Source organism: Leptinotarsa decemlineata, unplaced genomic scaffold, assembly GCF_025532065.1.
Source record: "Leptinotarsa decemlineata unplaced genomic scaffold, Ldec_3_MD MMD2_tig00000882_RagTag_RagTag, whole genome shotgun sequence".
NCBI lineage: Eukaryota > Metazoa > Arthropoda > Insecta > Coleoptera > Chrysomelidae > Leptinotarsa > Leptinotarsa decemlineata.
The window spans coordinates 21,787,813-21,809,154 of NW_027412556.1; the positions used below are offsets into that span (position 1 = coordinate 21,787,813).

Genomic DNA, 21,342 nt, shown 5'->3' on the forward strand with positions numbered 1-21,342 from the left:
GCTGATTCGGAGCCATCATCCTGCAGAAGTTATTCAAAAACCAACATTTCTGGCAGTAGGCAGGGTCCTTCTAACACCAGTATACAAAGAAATAGCATGATAACTGCCGTTGCTAAGAGGCCCACTAGCAAATTCGAAATCAATTTCTGCAACATCAGAGGACTCGACTAAAATATAAACTCAGTGCACCAGTATCTGCAAACAAATAGCCCCCATATTTTTGCACTTACAGAAACTGAAGTCAGTGCTTCAAAAAACCCCGTCAATTTTCTATAATTCCTCTATGATTTCCACTTTCGATTCAGACGCAACTAGAGAAAATGCTGGAACCCCCAAACGCTCCCCGCCTCCGCATGGGAAGCACCTCTGCTCCAACTCCTCATGAACATCATCGTGATATTTCAGTTAATTTAGAAAAAACATCAATGAATTAAAGGCATTAACCTTCTTTCTGAATTCATTGGTAAAACCGTATGTTCGTTTTTGAATTTTTCGCGTTTAGACAAGCAGAAGGGCGGGACAGTTTGTTTCAAATTGAGTTGTGAATATACGAGAAGTCGAGAAGTCGAAATTTCGAGCTCGAGCAGCTGCTCGAGCAGCTGCCCTAAGGAGAAATGCTCCAATTCCTGCTCTCTCATGGTCACGGACCATGCAGAGAAGGGGATCCGAACTCCTGACGATTTCACAGGCTGTATCCAGTACCATTCTGTCATATAGACACTCCAAATTCAAAAGTCCACGGCCTCCCTGTTGTCGGGGGAAGTACAACCGTGAAACGGACGATTTGGGATGCAAACTCCTATAGAGATGCGTCATTTTTCGGGTCTTTACGTCGAGTCGATACAGCTCCTCCCGAGTCCACTTCACTACTCCAAACGAGTAGAGTAAGATTGAAACGGTAAGCATATTTGTTGCAGCAACTTTGTTCTTACCCGACAGTTTCGATGACAGTTTTCGACTTCAAACTCGAAATTTTCACTTTGAAGTCGAAATTTCGAGATTGAAGTTGAAATTCGAGTTTGAACTCGTAATTTTAAAATAACGAGATTAAAGTCGAAATTTAGGGTTAAAATTTGAAATTTCAAGATTCAAAGTCGTAATTTACAGAAACCAATAATAAAAATATGTGGCCCTTCTGCGCTTCCGTACATAAACATTGGAAATTTCACTTTTGTAACTATTTTATTATGGCTTCAATGTCACAACTTTACAGGTGCGACATAATGTTCATTTATGTATGAGTTTAAGAACAAAAACTTTTTCTTAAATATGGCGCGACCTTGTAGTTAAAATTTTTTAGCACTGCAATGCTTTTTGAACGCGATTGTAATGTTCCAATCTATGTTTCTGTTCGATGAATTCAGAGTGATATTATTACCTGTCATCCATAGTAATTTCTGACTGATCCGTAGATTTCCGGACCACAAACACCAATAGAGGTTAAATGTTTCACACAATTTGTTCTCATTTGTCTAAACGCATTTCATATAATAATCGATTTCTCACGGTTACGCCTCAAAAGAATGATACTGTAATGATCATGTTTTTCGGGATTCGTACTAGTTAGCTTCAATATGGTACATGAATATAATGTGTGTACATCAGAATGGAAATGTTTCTCTTGTCACAGAATTAGTTTCGAATCTGCCTAATCTGCTTCACTCAGTAAAAATTGGACTTGTTCGGAAATAATAAGGTATTTTTCTTGATATAACAAATATAGGATTAATGGAATCTCTCCACTTTTTATTTTTATTTTCTTTTTTCATTTCTTTATTTTTATTTATTCAATTGTTCTATTTTCACTTGTATTTTATTTCACTATTATTTCATTTCAGGTTTATTTTGGTTAATATAATTGTTATTTTCAACTATTCATTTTCAATTCTTCTTTTTTAGTTGTTTCAGGGATTTCAAATCATTTTATATAGTAGACAATGGAAGTCCGAACTAGTGAAGATCTATTGAAATAAGATATAAGGAACACTCAGCACACCTAAAATATGAAAGACCAGAAAAATCAACAGTCGCCCATCATATTTGCAATAACACCATTCCATAGACTTAAGTTCATTAGGAACAGTTAAAAAAGACAATAACAACAGGCATCTAGATGCCTATGAGGGTGTAGAAATAAGTAAACATAATATTATTATGAATATCGATCGTGGACCAATACCAAATAGTATACTATATAGCTTATTGAAATACATACATACATAAAAACACTATAAAATGAATTCAAGACTAGTAGATGAGGCAATATTGTGAAATCAATTTGAGACACTCAAGACGCAGGTACCTAGAAGAGGTATCTAAAGTATGAAAAAGGATAATATTGTACGTATTTTAGTTTAATTTCCTTCTTGGAGGTCTTGGAGGTCCTCGACAACACGTGTCGAGAAGTTAAAATAACGGTTTGGTGTTGGGATATATCTCCAATAATATTCACTTAACTTAGAGTTCCATTCAATGAACGGTTACGTACGTTTTATCACCGCAGCTGTTAGCTGGATCTCCAAGCTCAGATGTTCCTGAAAGTTCAGGCACCTAACCAAGATTACTCCCAGTAAATGAGTTCGGCTTTCGATGCGTTGATCTCAATTTTGTTTCTATAATAGTACGGCACGACTAACTTGTCGAGGTGGATCTGCAGTTACTGCTCAGCCACCTCGCTCGAAAAAGAATGTGCGTGAATTGCAGTATCATTCACATAAATACCCACATTCTTCCTCAAGAATATGTGAAAGTCATGCCTGTACAGTGAGTACAAGTGCGGTAATGAGCAGGTCGGAAAGTTCAGTCGCTCAGGCAGGTTTCAAGAATTCTAGTCACATTCAAGAATCCTTACCATGACCAACCCTTTTTGTCCAAGTCCCATCAAAGGATTTCTGTATATTCAGCAGGACCATAACTGTATTTTCCCCTCCCTCGATAGATATCGATCTGGTATTTAAGTTTTCAGGCCTTGTTATTGGGCACCATCTCCGTACACTTCAAATAATCCGGATACAATTGATGTTTGATTATGGCGTTGGCAATATGCACTAGCTGCACAAGACCTTTACGAGAAAGATTGCGAAATGGAACTGCCTCGATTTCAGTAAGCCCCGGGGCTACATGTTTCCCAAATGCTTGATGGTCTCTACTATATCATCATAGCTACTGAGTCACTTTGTTTGCAATATAGTCTTGACTGTGACTGTTCTTCGTTAACCTGTTCCTAGACGTCTGAATAATGGAGACGAAACAGTCATAGACCATATCAAGATCTGCTCTCGAGATGTTGCTTTGTGACCTCATCCACTGTGACCAGCTTGCATCGCTTACGTTTTTATTGAGGACGAGTTCAATCGTGGTGGACGACAAAACTTCCTAGGGGAAATATGTGGTCTCGTCAGCAAACTCGATGTTGTTATTGTTGTTCGAGAAGTACTCAAACTACGTACTCCCGTTGACGTTCGGTTGAATGTGGCAGTTCCACTCACGCCTCCTAGTGTTGAGGTCTCCCACAATCACCATCTCACTGACAACACTCGATAAGTTGTCCACTCATACGGACCGAAGCGTCCATCCGGCCGGCTGTACACTGCAAATACGCATGTATCATCAACAAACTTTACACCCACGTGTTCTATTTTACTGCGTTGCTGAGGCAACTGCGTAGGTGCGAAACCTTTTCTAATGATGATAGCTACCTCATTGCTTCTCAGTACTTGAGTACGGTAGGCCTGGAAGGTAATAAAGTGGCACAGCTTCAGTTTATGATCTTGTCGAAGCTAAGTTTCGGACAGAAACATATATACTTTGTGTGTATTAATGGAATTGACAACACTGGGGTATTTGTTGCCAATTCCATTCACGTTCAACATGCAGACCTTCACAGGCTTGCATGTATCAATCGTATTAACAATCGAGAAATGATACTTGCTTGCAACAGGGTGTCAACCTTCATATCAGTGGGATTTTCTGTCTTCAAGGAAACTGAATTCATTATCGATAATTACCTTGTACCTACTAATCGGTTGCGGACTTTTTGTACAACAATCTCATCCTTATTTGGACGGGTAGTTGTGGAAAGAGAAGGTAAGCATTTTTTCGTTCCAGTCTTCCTAGGTTAGATCCTCAGAATATTGGCAAGTTTTTCCATTATTCTAATCTCTTCTTCCACATTCCACCACGAATTGTCTCAATTTGGTTCTGTCGCACCAGAGTAAGCAAAAAGACTCTGACCTCCTAACCCGTCACAGTTTCCTCTTTCTCGGTGTTTGTTCCTCTTCACAGTCTGATGAAATGTCCTTCCTAGGGGCAGGGAAATTTCGTTTCTTAGGTAAAAATTTTATTCTACTAGTTATAAGCTATTACTGGCTAGTTTTCACTAGCTCTCGATCCACTTCGAAATGCGAAACTTGATTTTAGTAGTTCAATGTGAAAGGTCGCCACTGAACGCCACTGAACGTTGTTTATAATTGAGATTTTCATCTCTCTGCAATACATATTCAATCCTCTATGCTGGGATTTGGTGGATTTGGGCCATAGAAATACCCTAAGTATTCCGTTAGGAGTTACCTTCATTCAAGGTCCATCATTTTGCTGACCGCGGAAGTAGAGTGACACCTCTGGTAATGTATTCGACCTGGCATCGCTGTCACCAATCTGTTTTCTTCTGAAATGACATGTCAATCATCTTTTCTCTAGATTGTGGAGTTTGATGAATGAGGTGGTGTGTGTGGTCCGAATTATCTTGCAACAGTTTTTGCATCCATCCTGGTATTTCAAGATTTTTTGACTTCGTGATTTCTGGTGTTGTTTTGTGGTTTCCTGAAACCTATATTTTCTTTGGAACGCAGAAATCCTTTCGGCAATTTGCCTGACTTATGAAGCATCGGTAAGAGGTTATGTTCTATCAGAGGGATGTGTGGTGCATTTCATCAGTTCGGACTTCCATTGTCTACTATGATATAAATAAATTGATTTGAAATACCTGAAAGAATATGTGAAATATTTGAAAGATCAGCTGAAAAATAATTTTATTAAGCAAAAAACTGAAATTACAATGAAATAACATACAAGCAACAACCAAAACAAAACCAAAAAAATGTAACTATCATCACGAGCTGAAAAAATTGAAAAATTATTAACAAGAAATGGAAATTCAAAATATGAAATTGAAAGATTCCAAACCAAGTTACCTCACGACGTTTCGATTGTTAGTATTCACAATCGTCTTCGGATGATAACTGTTATCACCCGACGTTGGTTGGTGGGACCAGCTTCACCATTTAATGCAGATTTTCGTTCTTCAATATCCGTAGGAGACGCGACTCTTTGGGAGACCCCCACTCCTCCAGTTTTCGTCATTACCCAGTCGAGCAATCAAAAGCTACCGCGCGCAGAGCACGGAGAGAATCGAATGGATTAATTTGAGAGATAACGGCGTGGCTGAATTACAAAAATAACGGTATAATAATGATAATGAATGAAAAATCGGATTAAAGAAAAAACATGGCTACCAGCGTTGAAGAAAAAAACATGGTTGCCAACGTAATAGAAAAAACATGGCTGTCATCGAGGTTTACAGGAAGTCTCATAATTTAAGAAGAAAAAATGATGCCAATGTATACAGGGTGTCTCAAAATACGTCATTAAAAAAAAGACAGTCCAACAGGGCTCTATCGCTTGAGTGTGCGATTCATCAATGTGTACAGGGTGTCTAAAAATACGCCATTTGAGAAAAACAAGGAAGTTTAACCAAGCTCTATAGTTTCAACGTGCGATTCTTCGATGTATACAGGGTTTCTGAAAATACGTCATTTAAGGAACATGGCAGTTTCGACCAGAAGGGCACTGAGCCACATTTTCGTTAATAATAGTCGAATCATCACGCACAGCACGCCAAATGAAAAGAGAAAAAATGCAGAATTCATAAGAAAGAAAAAACAGAGGATTGCTGCCAGAACGGCAATAAGCCACATCTTTGTTAATATTAGTAGCATTGTGACGTACAGTACATTAAATGAAAAAAGAAAAAATGCAGGATTCATCGACAGAGAAAAAAAATATTGCGGGCAGAAGGAAACAAAGCCACATGTTCGTTAATAATGTTAGCATCGTCACGTTCAGCATGTCGAATGGGAGGAGAAGAAATGCAGAATTCATCGACAGGAAAAAAATAACGATTGCGGGCAGAAGGGCACAAAGCCACATGTTCGTTAATATGTTAGCATCGTCACGTACATCACGTCAAATGAAAGGAGAAAAAATTCAGGATTCATAAACAGAAAAAAACAAAGATTGCGGCCAGAAGGGCACAAAGCCACATCTTCGTAAATAATAGTCACATCGTCACGTACAGTACGTCACATGGAAGAAGAAGAAATGCAGAATTCATCGACAGAGAAAAAAAAACAAAGATTGCGGCCAGAAGGGCACTAAGCCACGGGACCTAACATTTCAACGTGCGTGTTGTGAAGTGAAAGTTTGAAAATTGGGACAATGAAGGAGCATAGTATACAGCACTGACATTTCAAAATACATCATTCAGAATACATATCATTTGTCAAAATACATCATTCAAGAAAAAACATGGCAGCCATCGGGGTTTACAGGGTGTGTATAGCGTTTGAGAAAGAAAAATGCAGTTAAATGAGCCTCTTAATTTTCAACATGTGATTCCTCAATGTGTAGAGAGTGTCTTAAAATACGTCATTAAAAAAAAAACAGCAGTTCAACAGGAGCGTAGCGTTTCAACGTGTGATTCCACTGGAAAATGTGTAAAAATATTAGTTTAAGGAAAGTGTAGCATTCCAACGTGCGATCCCAATGAGGAACGTATTCATATTCAGAAGTTTCGTGGAGTTAACGTTCGAAAATATGTTGTTTTACAGGCATTCCGGCCGTTTTTTTTTTCGATCGTTTCCCGTTTTCGTGCCGGTGTCCTAACTTTCAAACATGCAATCCCTCAATGTGTACAGGATGTTTCAAAAAACGTCGTTTAAAAAAACATGACCGTTTAACGTGCGATCACAATGAGGAACGTATTAATATACAAAAATGTAGTAGAGTTAACTTTTGAAAATATGTTTTACAGGCGCTTCAACCGTTTATTGTTTTCGTATCGGGGTCCTGACGTTTCAACATGCGATCCTTCAGTGTGTATATGGTGTGTCAAAATGCATCAAGAAAAAAAACATGACATCAATGTGTACAAGGTGTGACAAATTTCATTATTTGTGGAAAAAGATGACAGTTTAACGAGGTCCTGAAAACAAATAATGCATGACAGAATGGCAGTATATCTATTATGATAGAAACTAGAATCGAAATTTCCTCAGACCTAGAGAAAAATGAAATTTCATGAGACATTTGGAGTGTAATTGAGAGAAAGATTCTTTATAATATGGAGTGAGAAATTCTTCGCGAAAGCATTCCCATGTGAAACGTGGGAACCAGAATCAAAATTTCCTTAAATGTGTAGAGTAGTGAAGTACGAAAAAATATGAACATTTTAAAACAATTGTTATTATTCGAGCCATTGTTCATTTCTATATATACAGAGCAACTAATTCATTTGTTTGCTTGCTCGTTCGTCAGTTAGTTAGCCCGCCTGGTCGTTCGTTCGTCCTTTTATTTGTTCGAGAGGAACGTATACAGCTCGTATCAAAATACAACGTTTGAAAAAAAATTGTACTTTAACAGGAAACAAAAAACCGTTTGTTCGACCGCACCGGTCGAACGTTCATCTGTTCGTTCGTCACATCGTGTCAGATACTGTAACATTTTTTGTCACATTTTCACAAGTAGTGAAAAAGTACCTAAAAATATAAAAATTATACAGTCACTAAAGTTAGTCGGAAATTTTTGGAGTGATAATAAGAGATAATGACTAAAATTAGTTATAATATATACAAATACAAATATTATAGAATATGACTGAGAACAATGAAGTAACGAAAAATTCAAAAAGTAATCTCATATAGAAAAAGTTGTCGAAAATATGCAATAACAAAAAATTATATACGAGGGTTCATAGTTATGCATAAATATTGTGTTGAAAGGTGCAAGTTTGGTAAAAACAATTCACATACATAGGATATTTGAGAAACGAAAGAGAATATGTTTTTGTTTGCCAATTCAAAATTGTTACCAGTGTATGCCAACGAGGAGGCCAAAACAGTTGGTACACTATAAGGAAACTTAACAAAATTCAAAATAACAACACATCATAGAATGGTGGTATTTTTTTTCCAAATAGTATGGCTCTTTTTCAACAGACTATACGAATACTTATCTCTAAATTGATAGAGACGATTCATTAATTTGTGTAGTGGCATCTTTTTTTACTCAAATAGTATGGCTCTTTTTATTGAATAGACGGTTCATTTATTCGTCTAGTGGCATCTTTTTTTTACTCAAATAGTATGACTCTTTTCATTGAACAGACTACACGAACACTAATCTCTAAATGAATGAAGACGGTTCATCTATTCGTCTAGTGGCATCTTTTTCACTCAAATAGTAAGGCTCGTTTCATTTATTAGACTGCACAAAGGGTAATCTCTAAATTGATAGAGATGATTCATTGATTCGTATAATGACACATGTCAGTTTGAATTTTGTCAATCATAAAATGGGTAAGGGGCATAGGAAGGATAGATGGTATATAAAATATGAGGTTATGACTGGTTGCTTTTTGGAGTGAAGATTTTATCATTTTAGGGGCTACCTCAACACATAAAGATTTGTGAAGTGAATATTTTTGGTTAGATCATGTGAAAAATCAGAACAGTGTAATGTTTGTTTCAATGTTGTAACAGAAGTTTGTGATGGTTTGTATTTTTTAGTTTTTTGATTTCTTGAAACCGTATGGTATGGAGGTGTTATCAGACTGAAATTGACATTTAAGGCATACAGGTTCGTACTTTTTGATGAGATCAACGGTAATGACTTTGTGTTCTTTGGAACTTTTTATCTGTTTGCTTGAAATTTCGATGGGGTTTCCATGGTTCAGAGTAGTTTCTTTTATTGAGTCGAAATTTATCATAAGTGAGGCATCGTAGTTTAGGCATATGCCCTCCACTTTGCAAACGACTGTAAAATCTTGTTATCTAGTGTTCCAAAGTTTGAAACTATAATTTTAAGAGCCTGCGGATACAAATTTGGATATATGTGAGCCAGGGCCGTAGCTTGCTAATTCATCTGTCATATCACCAATAAATTGTCCTGTGGGGATGTCATATTCCTTCGATTTATACACGTTGATCACAGAATCTGTATCGTAATACAGGGCTCTGTCATCAAGTCTCTCTAAAAAAATGTATAGTTTCAGACGCGCCAATGCTGTGACGTATGCAGGAATAACCACATTGACTGTTGAAAGGCGATCAAAACTTTCACTTCTGATTTTCCAGTTGACAATCAGGGTGTCCTCATTTATTGATAATGCGGAATTGATGACACGAGGGGAATCAGTAATCATTTTGAAGAATTCAGCTGCCTGATAGACAATAGATGTTTTAGGCTGATTCTCACGCTGACAAAACTTACCCCAAAATGAATTCAACATGAGCTTAGCCAGCGATCTCAAGTCATGTTTAACAAAGAAATGTTCATTTTCTGTGGCAGAACAGGGTGAAAGAGACTTTGAGTAGGGAGTATCGTACACTTTATGAGTCCTGAGATGGAGAAGAGAGAAACATCGCATTCTTCTTCACCAACTAGTACTTTTGGGATTACCAATTGGAAATTCACGGTAAATCGTTGAATTTCCTCAGAAAGTTCCCGGCGAAAGTCACATTCTCACTTTTTGATGACTGAAACCCTGAAACTCTAGAACCTGATTGGTTTCTGAACACCAACCATCAACTTTGAAATTGCCAACGAGCGCCTCAGAAGAACGACATGCTTCGCTGTTTTTCCTCCCAGAGCAACCATTGGGTGGCTATCACAGACTGATTATTACGATAACCACCCTCGGGAATAATACCAATGGTATTTGATTTGAGAAAATTCCTGCGAAATACTTTATTGCATGTTGAGGCAATCGTTACGGCTTCTGTGAATGGACATACATTCGTTTCAGTTAACATGAGTTGACGAAATTTCAAACAGGCTTTGGTCAGGATTTCAACATCTGAAATACTATAATTTATGATTTTTCGAGAAAAATTGGAAATTATTTTCAGTGACTCTTTCCGAATGCCATTTCATGAGGGAAGAACGTGCCTCTGAAACAAGGTTATCCGGAGAATAGAATTCAAGAGAAGGAATAGTACCCTTATAATTCTGATTTTCCACACGGTTAAAAAGATGCGGGAAGTATCCCTTCTTCAACTCTGAAAATCTTAAAGATTTGGAAAGTTTTGCCAAAGTCATTAGGAAATAATTAAGAGAATCTGAAAATTTTACATTTCCGATGGTCATTAATATGAGCTTACTTCCGCGCATGATCAGATCAGGGGTTAGGTCAGTTTGTGTTGGAATATAATTCACGATGAATTAATGGTCAAAGCCTACTCCATTGTGAGCGATAACTATGATTGTTTTGGATTTTTTCCTCATGGTCAATACGTGGTGAACAAATGGAGGGATGGGATCGTGGCACTTGAGAATTTGTAGACGTACACCAATGTTTCTGCAAATTTGTTGGTCGGTTTCGAGGCAAGCGTCACAGCTTTGCCAAAAAATACACGAATTCGGCTCGTGAAGTATCAATCCATAGTCCTGCATACTCTCCTGACGAGTCTTCAGATCATAAAAGATGAACAATCATGATCTAATCATGCGCGGGAGTAAGCTCATATCAATGACCGTCGGAAATGTAAAATTTTTGGATTCCCTCAATTATTTTCCAATGGCTTTAGCAAAACTTCCCAAATCTGTTGGAATTTCAGAGTTGAAAAAGGGATACTTCCCGCATCTTTTTAACCGTGTGGAAAATCATAATTATAAGGGTTCTATTCCCACTCTTGAATTTTATTCTCCGGATAACCTTGTTTCAGGGGCACGTTCTTCCCTCATGAAATGGCATTCGGAAAGAGTTGCTGAAACTTATGTTTTCGCCGTAACGATTGCCTCACCATGCAATGAAGTATTTCTCAGGAATTTTCTCAAACCAAATACCACTGGTATTATTCCCAAAGGTGATTATAGACATCGTAGTAATCAGTCTGTGATAGCTACCCAATATTTGCTTTGGGAGGAAACACAGCTGAATACAGAAATTCAACAAGCATGTCGTTCTTCTGAGGCGCTCCATACCATACGGTTTCAAGAAATCGAAAAACTAAAAAATACAAACCATCACAAACTGCTGTTACAACATTGAAACCAACATTACACTGTTCTACTTTTTCACATGATCTAATGAAAAATATCCATTTCACAAATCTTTATGTGGTTGAGGTAGACCCTAAAATGATAAACTTCTCACTCTAGAAAGCAACCAGTCATAACCTCAGATTTTATATACCTTCTATCCTTCCTACGCCCCTTACCCATTCCTATGATCAACAAAATTCAAATTAACATGTGTCATTATACGAATTAATGAATCATCTCTATCAATTTAGATATTACCTTTTGTGCAGTCTAATAAATGAAGCCATACTATCTGAGTGAAAAAAATGCCACTAGACGAATAGATGAACCGTCTCCATTAATTCAGAGATTAGTGTTCGTTCAGTCTATCCAATGGAAAGAGCCGTACTATTTGAGTGAAGAAAAGATGCCACTAGACGAATAAATGAACCGTCTATTCAATGAAAAGAGCCATACTATTTCAGTAAAAAAAAGATGAAATCAATGAATCGTCTCTATCAATTTAGAGATTGGTATTCGTGTAGTCTGTTGGAAAAGAGCCATACTATTTGGAAATAAATGATACCACCATTCTATGATGTGTTGTTATTTTGAATTTTGTTAAGTTTCCTTACGGTGTACGAAATGTTTTGGCCTTCTCGTTGGCGTACACTGGTAATAATTTCGAATTGGCAAACACAAACATATTTCCTAACATTTCTAAAATATTCTATGTATGTGAATTGTTTTAACCAACCTTGTATCTTTCAACACGATGTTTATGCATAACTATAAATCCTCGTATATAATTTTTCGTTATTGCATATTATCAACAACTTTTTCTGTATGAAACACGTTTACCACATTTTCTAATTGTCAATATTTGTGGAATTGCACAATGATAGCTTTCCACTCCTTGTCTTCATACAGAAATGTGAAAAACTTTCGAGGAAAGAAAAAAGCAATACATTTCAAAATGAACTCTTTACAAAGATGTGTAAATCATGCAAAGAAATTACTTCCAGACAAAAAGCACTTTCGAAACAACTACTTTTATATAAATACTGAGTGTCACGAATGAAAAAGTACTGTCGAAACAACAACTTTCATATGGTCATGGAATTATACAAAAACACTTTCTTTTATTCAATGTGTACTCCAAACATTATTCATGTAATTGAATCAGATACTATTCACAGGTACGCTACAGGATACAGTATATATAGTTCATGTCCGCCATTGAGGATGACAGTATTCCATATAAGTGAAATTTCATTGCTTTCATATAGGTAACCACTCATAAATTATAGCATCAGGAAAAAACAGAAGATTAGAATGAAATACATTGGTAATCCGACTAATCCTACTTCTAATAATATTATAAATACGTGGAGTTTATGAGGATGGATGAATGTAATGTAATAAATAGCTTCGAGAGTCGATATATGTTTCTTATATAGAATATTCGGAAAACTAAACTAACACAACCGTCAGCGAAGTCTGCCCTCACGCATCTGTCCGCGTTCGGGTCGCGTTCTCGGCGATGGCGCCCTACTGCTAAGACCGCCCCTCTAGCCCCGCGTATCGTTTCCCGTGGTCTTACAGTAGACGCGACGCATAATGGCTTACTGCGTTGCGTGAAGTTAACCTTTTAGTGATAACTTTTGCAATATTCGTCCAAATCACTTAGTATAATCGACAAAGTTAATCTATATTAAACTATTTGAACAAGTACTATAATGGGCCATTAGCAAGAATTTTTATCAATTCACCACAATATCAATTCAAACTGTATGTTTGCACCTTTCTGCAATCGAAAATCATGAATTAGGTACTCAGTTTCACTTTTTCAGAACCAAATTACCAATAGAAATTGAACTATTTCAATTCCTTTGTGGAACGAATCAATACCCAAGTCCTCATTTCATACAAGTTATTTTTCGACTTCGTGAACGTCTCTCATATTGAACTACAAGGAATAAATTAAAAATAAGCTTCATTCGTTGCATACAAAATTGAATGGGTACCGGTATGACATTCATTCGAATCAACGAATTCGCGACACCTTCATCCGATTGAGTATCAAAACACGATCCAACATGGTATTTACAAAGTACGTGATACATATTCTATTCAATTTCGCCCCCACTCACACTCATTTTTGACCTAAAAATATAAATACAGTAACACTTTTTGCGAATTGATTGTCAGTACCAAAAAAGCACAATGTACAAAATAGTAACCTGTTTGTTATTTATTATTGTTTTTTCAAAATGTGACAGTGTAACCGATTGTGAATCAATAGAATGTTTGGAAGATCAAATTATTCGGTATATTGACGATATGGACGAAGGTGGAGACATAGGGGAAAATCTTTCTGTTAAAAAAATCAGTGGAAGTGATAAACCTACTGCTGTTAAACATGATGAGGACATCTTTGAAAGAGGCGCCAGATTTTTGACAGAGCACGAGATAAGTCTGCGAATTTCTCCTTCCCAAGCCAGAAGTTTAGAATCAGGTAATTTTGAAAATATTTGAGTTCTCATAATTATTGAAATATCTAAACAAAGTGTCCATTTGATCATTCTCATGCTCATAGTGGAATGCAGATGGAACTAGAATATAATAAAATAGGAATGGAGGGTAGGTACCAATGAAGATTGTCCTTGAGTAATTATGATAATCTTTTGTTCATCGTCTATAGACTCATATTCATGCGCGATCGTAAAAACAAGATAAAACCGTAGAAATTGAGTGCATTTTCTCAGATGATGACTAATTTTTCAATAAGAATATTGTCTGGTATAAGAGGGAAACTATTTTTTTTTTATTTTGAACGCAATATTTTCGGAATTTCAAATGTCACTCTCGTCACATTGCAAATCAAATCACACGAGCATCATTCAAATATACACACTGAAACTGCCACCACAATGAATCATTGTAAAATAATGAAATTGGAAGAAAAAATTCGATTTTATTGGACTGGTAGATGATCATTGGAACAAAAGAAAACAAAGCTAGAAGCATTTAGTACTGTCAATATATTTTTATTGTATTGTACTTTATTGGTCAGTAATACACGACATAGTGTTTTGACAAGTCATTGACTACACCTAAATCTAAATCTAAATAAAATTGGTTTATGATTAAAATATACATATTGGATTTCTTAATAATCATTCATTTTCACGACACTGTTTTTTGGATTCCAAATTTCAAAATTTATAAATTTTATTTACATGTTTCTTACAATGGGTTTATAATGTTACACACAGTTTATCGCCTAATATTGAGGAAATCTAAATTCAAAGATGTCATAATAGGCAGAACATTGTGAGTTTTCAGTTTTGCTTTAATAAAGTCTTGATAAAGTCTGGTAGAGAGTTGAATAATCTGATACCAATAAATTTTTCATTCGTAGAGGTTAATCTGTTATTTGGAATAGCGATATTGGATATCATCGTAGTCAAATAATTGTGTGTATCTCCATTAAGTGTGTACAAATGCATATGCGTTTTTATGTGGGTTAGTTCGTTGCTGCCAGCAGAGTCAGTATTGTAAACTTAATGACCCATGGTTTACAGCTTTCAGTCTGGGTTATACCGGCCAGAGCTCTAATGGCTCTTTTCTGGATAATGAATATCAACTGATTGTAGCAAGATTGGCCCTAGTTAATTGGAACCATAAGTCATAATTCAGTGGAACATTCCATGGTGAATAGAGATGGCTGCCTCCAAGTTCACTAGCGATTTCATCCATCTAATTGCAAATATTGCTTTTGATTACTTGCTTGTTAATTGATCTAAATGAAGTTTCCAATTTGAATTGGGATCGATAATATGTCCTAAAAATTTTACGCTCTGAGTGGCAGTATGCTTGGTATTGAAAATAGGTGTCTGAGTCTTGCGTGTATTCAAACTTAGTTCGTTTGCCGTGAACCACTCAGTAGCTTGATTGATGATCGATCCTATCATTTCATCAATTGTTGTAGAATTCTTTTCGATTCTGGTTGCGAATGTAGTATCATCAGCAAACAAGGTTGTTAATGCGTCCATGCTTTTGGGTAGGTCTTTTATATAAATCAAGAACAATAACGATCCCAAAACGCTTCCTTCTGGAACACTTTTGCATATTATCAGACTTGAACTGCTCTGATTATTGCAGTGAACTATTTGGGATCTATTTTGGAAGGTATGAGGTCATCAGTTTTATTGCGGAGTCAGAAAATCCGTTAGAATTTCAACTTGTCTATTAGTAAAGTTGGATTGACACAGTCAAACGCTTTACGGTGGTTAACGAAAACCGCCAGAGAGGAAGTTGCGGCTTCAAACCCAACGACTACAAACTCAACAAATGTTCTCCTTTCCTGAAACCATACTGATGTTCTGAGAAAAAACTATTCTCTTCGAAATAATTAAATCAGTTTCTCAGCTAATTGTGCTAAAATAGGTAGGAGAGCTATTCCATGGTAAATATTCAGATTAAATATTCAGATCATCTTTAAGAGGAAGAATAAGTCTTTCTCTTGAAGATGATCACTTTGTGATCGAAACTCATGTCGAGGTGTTAACAATAACGATTAGGTGTTGGAAAGAAACTCCAGTAATATTAATTTTTCTCTCAGACAAAGGTAGCAGAGCCGTGTTGAAATTAATTGAGTCCCAAACATTGCTGTAAGGGTAGGATCTCTTGTACTGACGAGAGGTAATATTTCGAAACCGTGATCTGAAGGTGATCTAATTGGATAATTTTAGTATGATCCTACTGCTCGATGAACGAGAAACATCTGCAAGGCTTGCCTCTGTGAGGAATCTTGCATAAATATCTGTCAGATATAATTCAATATCCAGCGTGGTACTAGCCGAAGAAGTAGTTGTTTTCCGAGAGACGTTTACCACACCTTACTGTGTAGGTAGTTTGGGGAGATTAAATATTTCGAAATTTTTTTCAGAATATTTGTATCCTTACATAGATCTTATATAGATCTTCCAAAGATGTATTCAAATTTCAAAATGAAACATTCTGTTTATGTTATGAAAACGTCATTATGATAACGAACATCATTTTCGCAATGATAAACAGGCGTTTTTCACATATTCACAAAAAATGTTTACCCTGTAGGTTTCAAATGTCATTTTGTTATACCCATCTTTGAAAACACTATACCTAGGAATATTATTGCCTTAAACCAATATTATTATTGATGAACAAGTATTCTTCAAAACTGGAACAACATTGGAAACAGCTATCTTTTAAACGATCATAATCATAGATCGAAACATAAGATCTTGATTTTGGCTTGCAACAATTTCAACTTTTGAAGTTTGGGAAAAAAACGACAATTGGTTGACTCAAATCTCATTTTAGTTTTCTTTTTTCGATTCCTCATCGCATATATCTATTTATTTTCATTATTGTTATAAATATATACAATTAACCACAATGCATGAAATGAGTTGGTTTATCTCACTTATCTGTCCTACATTCGAGAGTAGTAATAATAAAATTGCAAGAGTTAACGTCAATCTTTACTTTCAAACATATGTTACAGTATACCAAACAATTGTACAGCCTCATTTCGATTACTGTGATGACTTACTGTTTTTAAATAAGTTACAGAATAGACGAATGCAATGGCTTTTGAAGTATAACACATAGGTAAAACCCCATTCGGACTATCCCGTTAGTACACTACTCCACAAGAAACAATTACAAACTTTATGCTCCTCGTACCCATTATTTCCGCACAATATATCCCCACTCTATTTCATAGATACCTTTTGGAATACAATAATCTTTCAGCTAGAGTCAAACAATGTAGGTACTTCTTTGGGAACTTTCATATAAGAATTGATGAATTATTGGAAAGCAAGGTTGACATGAGATCCTATTCCAGAATAAGCTTTAAATTATTCATGAAATAATCGTATATTGTCTATATAATCACTACCTGCAAACTATGTAAATTAGGATCTTCCTCTTTCACTTGGTGATCGAAACACGTGACGAGGTGTTAAAATAACGGTTTGGTATTGGGAAAAAGCTCCAGTAATATTCATAGCTATACCAAAGGTTCCAAACAGTGCACCACAAATTATAGAAAATAATGTTTTTCGATTAAATAACTACAAGACTGGCCTTTTTTCAATAAGACCCACTCAAAATTGGTATATATTTTTTGACATGCTAAATTTCAATTCATTAATCAAAAACTACAATGTCTTTTTGGAATATTCATAGTTAATTTGAATATCTATTTTTTCGAAACTTTCATAATCATTCCATAGTTTTTCATAATCATAACTGTTCCTCAAATAAGATTCCCGACACTGATCAACTGTTTTTGAAACTGTGATTTGATGATACGGAAATAACTCAATTTCGAGTCAATTAGTTACGTTCATGTTCTTCGAATATGAGGAAAATGAACAAGGTTCGCGATCTATGTTGGAACAGAAACCAATCACAAAAATGGGAACAATGAGAGAAGGAGACGGTTGCATTTCTATAATATAAAATCATAAATAAGAAAGTTGCACTCACTGGCTTCCTGTAGTCCATCTCATTGCGAAAGTTTTCTTGATTACTATTTGAATTACAAATTCGAATGAATAAAAAATATTTTACTCATTAAAAGTATAAAAAAGGGTTCTCGAAAAACAATAAAAAAGGATTTTGTAAAAATTTGTGATATTAACATAAGAATATATATCCTCAAAATAGAAAATGTTCGAATGTTGTGATTAATGGTTATTCATGTAGACAAAAATTGATGATCTTATTTGACATGATTTGTATATATATTATGTGGATGTATGTGGTGTTTTTGTATGAAGATCGACAAGCTGCTTTCAGTCCGTCAGTGCCATTTCTATATACCTCATGAAATATTTCAATGAATCACCTAATAGTTACGACATTTTCAAAAACAATTTTGCATCGACACGAATTGAAAATGAAAAAATAAGTTTCAAATCAATTCAAACACATCAATTCATTACATAACTCAATCTATATGATGTGAAAGTTTATCTATTAAAAAAAAATATTTGTTTCTCAGAATTACTTATTTGAAGGTGGCTGACAATGTTTCATGGTACATTTCATTAGTTCGAACTTTCATTTTCTAATATGATATAAATTGATTTGAAATCCTTGAAAAAATCTGTAAGAAATTAGAAAGTTAGCTGAATAATAACAATTATATCGAGCAAAAAACTGAAATTACAATGAAATAAAATACAAGCAACAACCAAAAAATAAAAAAAAAGAACCAATAACACGAGATGAAAATTGATAAGTTATTAACAAGAATTGAAAATTAAAAACTGAAAGATTCCAAAACCAAGTTACTTCACGACGTTTCGATTGTTGGTACCCACAATCATCTCCGGGTGATGACAGGACTTATTTCTCAGAGATCTGACTATTTATAGGTCATTCGAGTGCTTTCACCTATCCCCTCTTTCCTCTCTACGCTTCATCGGTTTTAACGGAAGCTGACCGTTTGACGGGAGTTGATCATGTTATGCTTGATTAAAGGTTTCCACATGTTGCATATCTCGACGTTTACTTGGCTAAATGCGTTGTTGGACAACATATATGTGATTTCTTTGAATTTTCTCCTAAACCAGCTTGAGATCACTTGATGTTATGTTGATGAGTCCAAACATGCTCTGCTATTCCTGATTTGCTGGTTTCTCATCAATGTATATTTTTCTTGTGCTCGGCAATGACCTCTTAGTTCTTGGAATCGCAGTCCGTGTTTGGTGGCCGGGTTTTCGTGAGGCTGCTACTTATAGTGCTCCCAGATCTGAAACATATTCTGATGTCATACTTGAACCCGATCATTCTTATCATTCTCATCCTTTCCGACAATCCTCTGATGTAGGGAAGTACAAGTACTGGTTGTGACAGCTTTTTTTTGTGGAGCTCTGGTTGTCTTCTATCTGAAGCCTGTTCCACCATCACTTTAGAGTAACCATTTCGTTGAAGATCATTTTTGATGCCTAGTTCCTTTTGGAGACCTTCCTTTGTATTACAGACCCCGAAAGCTCGGTCTGGTAGAGTCTTAATGATTTCTCTCTTGATGGTGGTTGGAATCCTGGTTCAGATACTGTCCTGTGTGAGTGGGTTTTCGATATACGGATGTTTCCCATTTAGTGTCAGTTGTCTTCAGCAATACGTCTAAGAATGGCAATTCGCTGTGGACTTTCTTCTCCATTGTCAAATTTATGGAAGGATTTACGTTGTTGATGTGCTTCAGGAAGGTGTCTAGTTCTGCATTCCGGTGATTCCATGTTATGAAGGTGTGGTCCACGTATCTCAACCAGACTCAGGGCTACTTGTGAGCTTCTTCAATGGCTAGAGTTTCAAACCACTCCACATATATATATTCGCTATATTCGCTATCTTTAAATTTTTAATTTTCATTTCTTGTTAATCATTTTTTCATTTTTCATCTCGTGTTAATAGTTATTTTTTTTTTGGTTGTTGCTTGTATTTTATTTCATTGTAATTTCAGTTTTTTGCCTAATATAACTGTTATTTTTCAGCTGACTTTTCAATTTGTTACAGATTTTTTCAGGAATTTTTCAGGAAATCAATTTGTATCATATTAGACAATGGAAGTCCAAACTAATGAAATGCAGAATTACTTATATTATATATTCAGTTATATATCATATTATTATTTAGCTGCACTGCCTAATCTTGCGACGAGCTCTTATATCATATGAAATGTGTAACTTAATAAATTCATGAAATTCAATTGTCAAACATTTTTTTGAGATCATGTAATTGAAGCTCGCTTTCAGAAATGTTCTTCACTATTGATTTTTTTTTGAGATATCGTTGGACATGTTCCTTAGTCTGTTCATTTCATTCAATGCATCATTGTTTGAAAGAGTAAGGTCCACTTTCATTTGGTGATATAGAAAGGAAAGACGATTTTTATCTCTTGCGACAAATCTATGAATATGATTAGCAGGATGCTTTTTCTAATAGGTATTTATATTGCCCTGCAAATAGGTATCCCCTATTCTCCAATACCCAAACTCACCCATAGAATATGTAAATCGGGCTGACAAAACATGTTTGAGGTGGTCCATAGGTCACGTGACTCACATTTCCCCTGCTGGGGAGGCAAATAATTGTTTTTTTTAATTTATTTTTTCGGGGGCTCACTATTTGATGAAAAATTCAGAAAAAAATCATTTGTATAGGTGATGATAACACGTTGGAAAAAAATTTTTTTGGTCCCCAAAATCCCGTTCCCACCATTTTGTAAGCCTTTTACTATTTGTACCTCGAATGGATACGTTATAGATTTGCACGGCATACTACAAGATCCGGAAGGAATCAGTAAAATTCTGGATTTCGCGATGTTGTTGAGTTTTTGAAAGGTGAGGGTCACTGCCAAATTGCTAATTGCCTGCAAAATCTTTTTGGAAAACGGTTAAACAATTTGGACGAAAAAATAAGACTTGTAGAGCACATGAAACTAAAAAACACAAAAGTTATCAATTTAGAGGAGAGGATAAAAGAAGAGAACTTGAACAGGAAAACGATCCCATTTGAAACCACATCTTCGGAGGATCTGGATTTTCCCCAGTTAATTTTGGATGATCTTGAATCAGAATCATTCCAGCTTCAACCAGATAAATTCTCTCGGAAAAATATCTGGTTGAGGCGGGAATCGAACCCATGGTCTTCCGATCGTGAGTCGGGCGCACTACCACCGCGGCCAATTCCACAACATGCATTATTAGGTTTGAGGTAAGATCATGCCACATTAGTTCAAAAGTGCACAAATGTTACGTTAAGCATGACAAAGACGGAGCTGGTATTGATGCCATCTGGGATAATGTTGTACATGTGCGAATGGTTAGCGAACCGTTGGCTGCTGTTCTCACGACGCAGGCCTAATATACCACCTTTCTTACGGAAGATATCAGTCGAAGATCGTTAGACCTGTAGAAATGCTCTCTAATATTTTCGATATGGAAAATATGTGTCCCGTAATCGATAAAGATAGCGACG

General features: G+C 35.8%; 1 protein-coding gene across 2 annotated transcripts in view; it reads left to right on the forward strand.

The window, feature by feature from the left end:
• The window catches only part of Osi15 (DUF1676 domain-containing protein Osi15), a 50,667-nt gene that overhangs the window by 11,405 nt on the left and 17,920 nt on the right, over positions 1-21,342 (forward strand). The window contains exon 1 of one of the 2 annotated variants that reach the window (XM_074175214.1): positions 13,398-13,816. The exons of the other annotated variant lie outside the window; for it this stretch is intronic. Coding sequence (XP_074031315.1) covers positions 13,525-13,816 — 292 coding nt within the window. The 5' untranslated portion in view covers positions 13,398-13,524. Of the gene's footprint in view, positions 1-13,397; positions 13,817-21,342 lie in introns of those variants that run through there. 2 annotated transcript variants of the gene reach the window in all.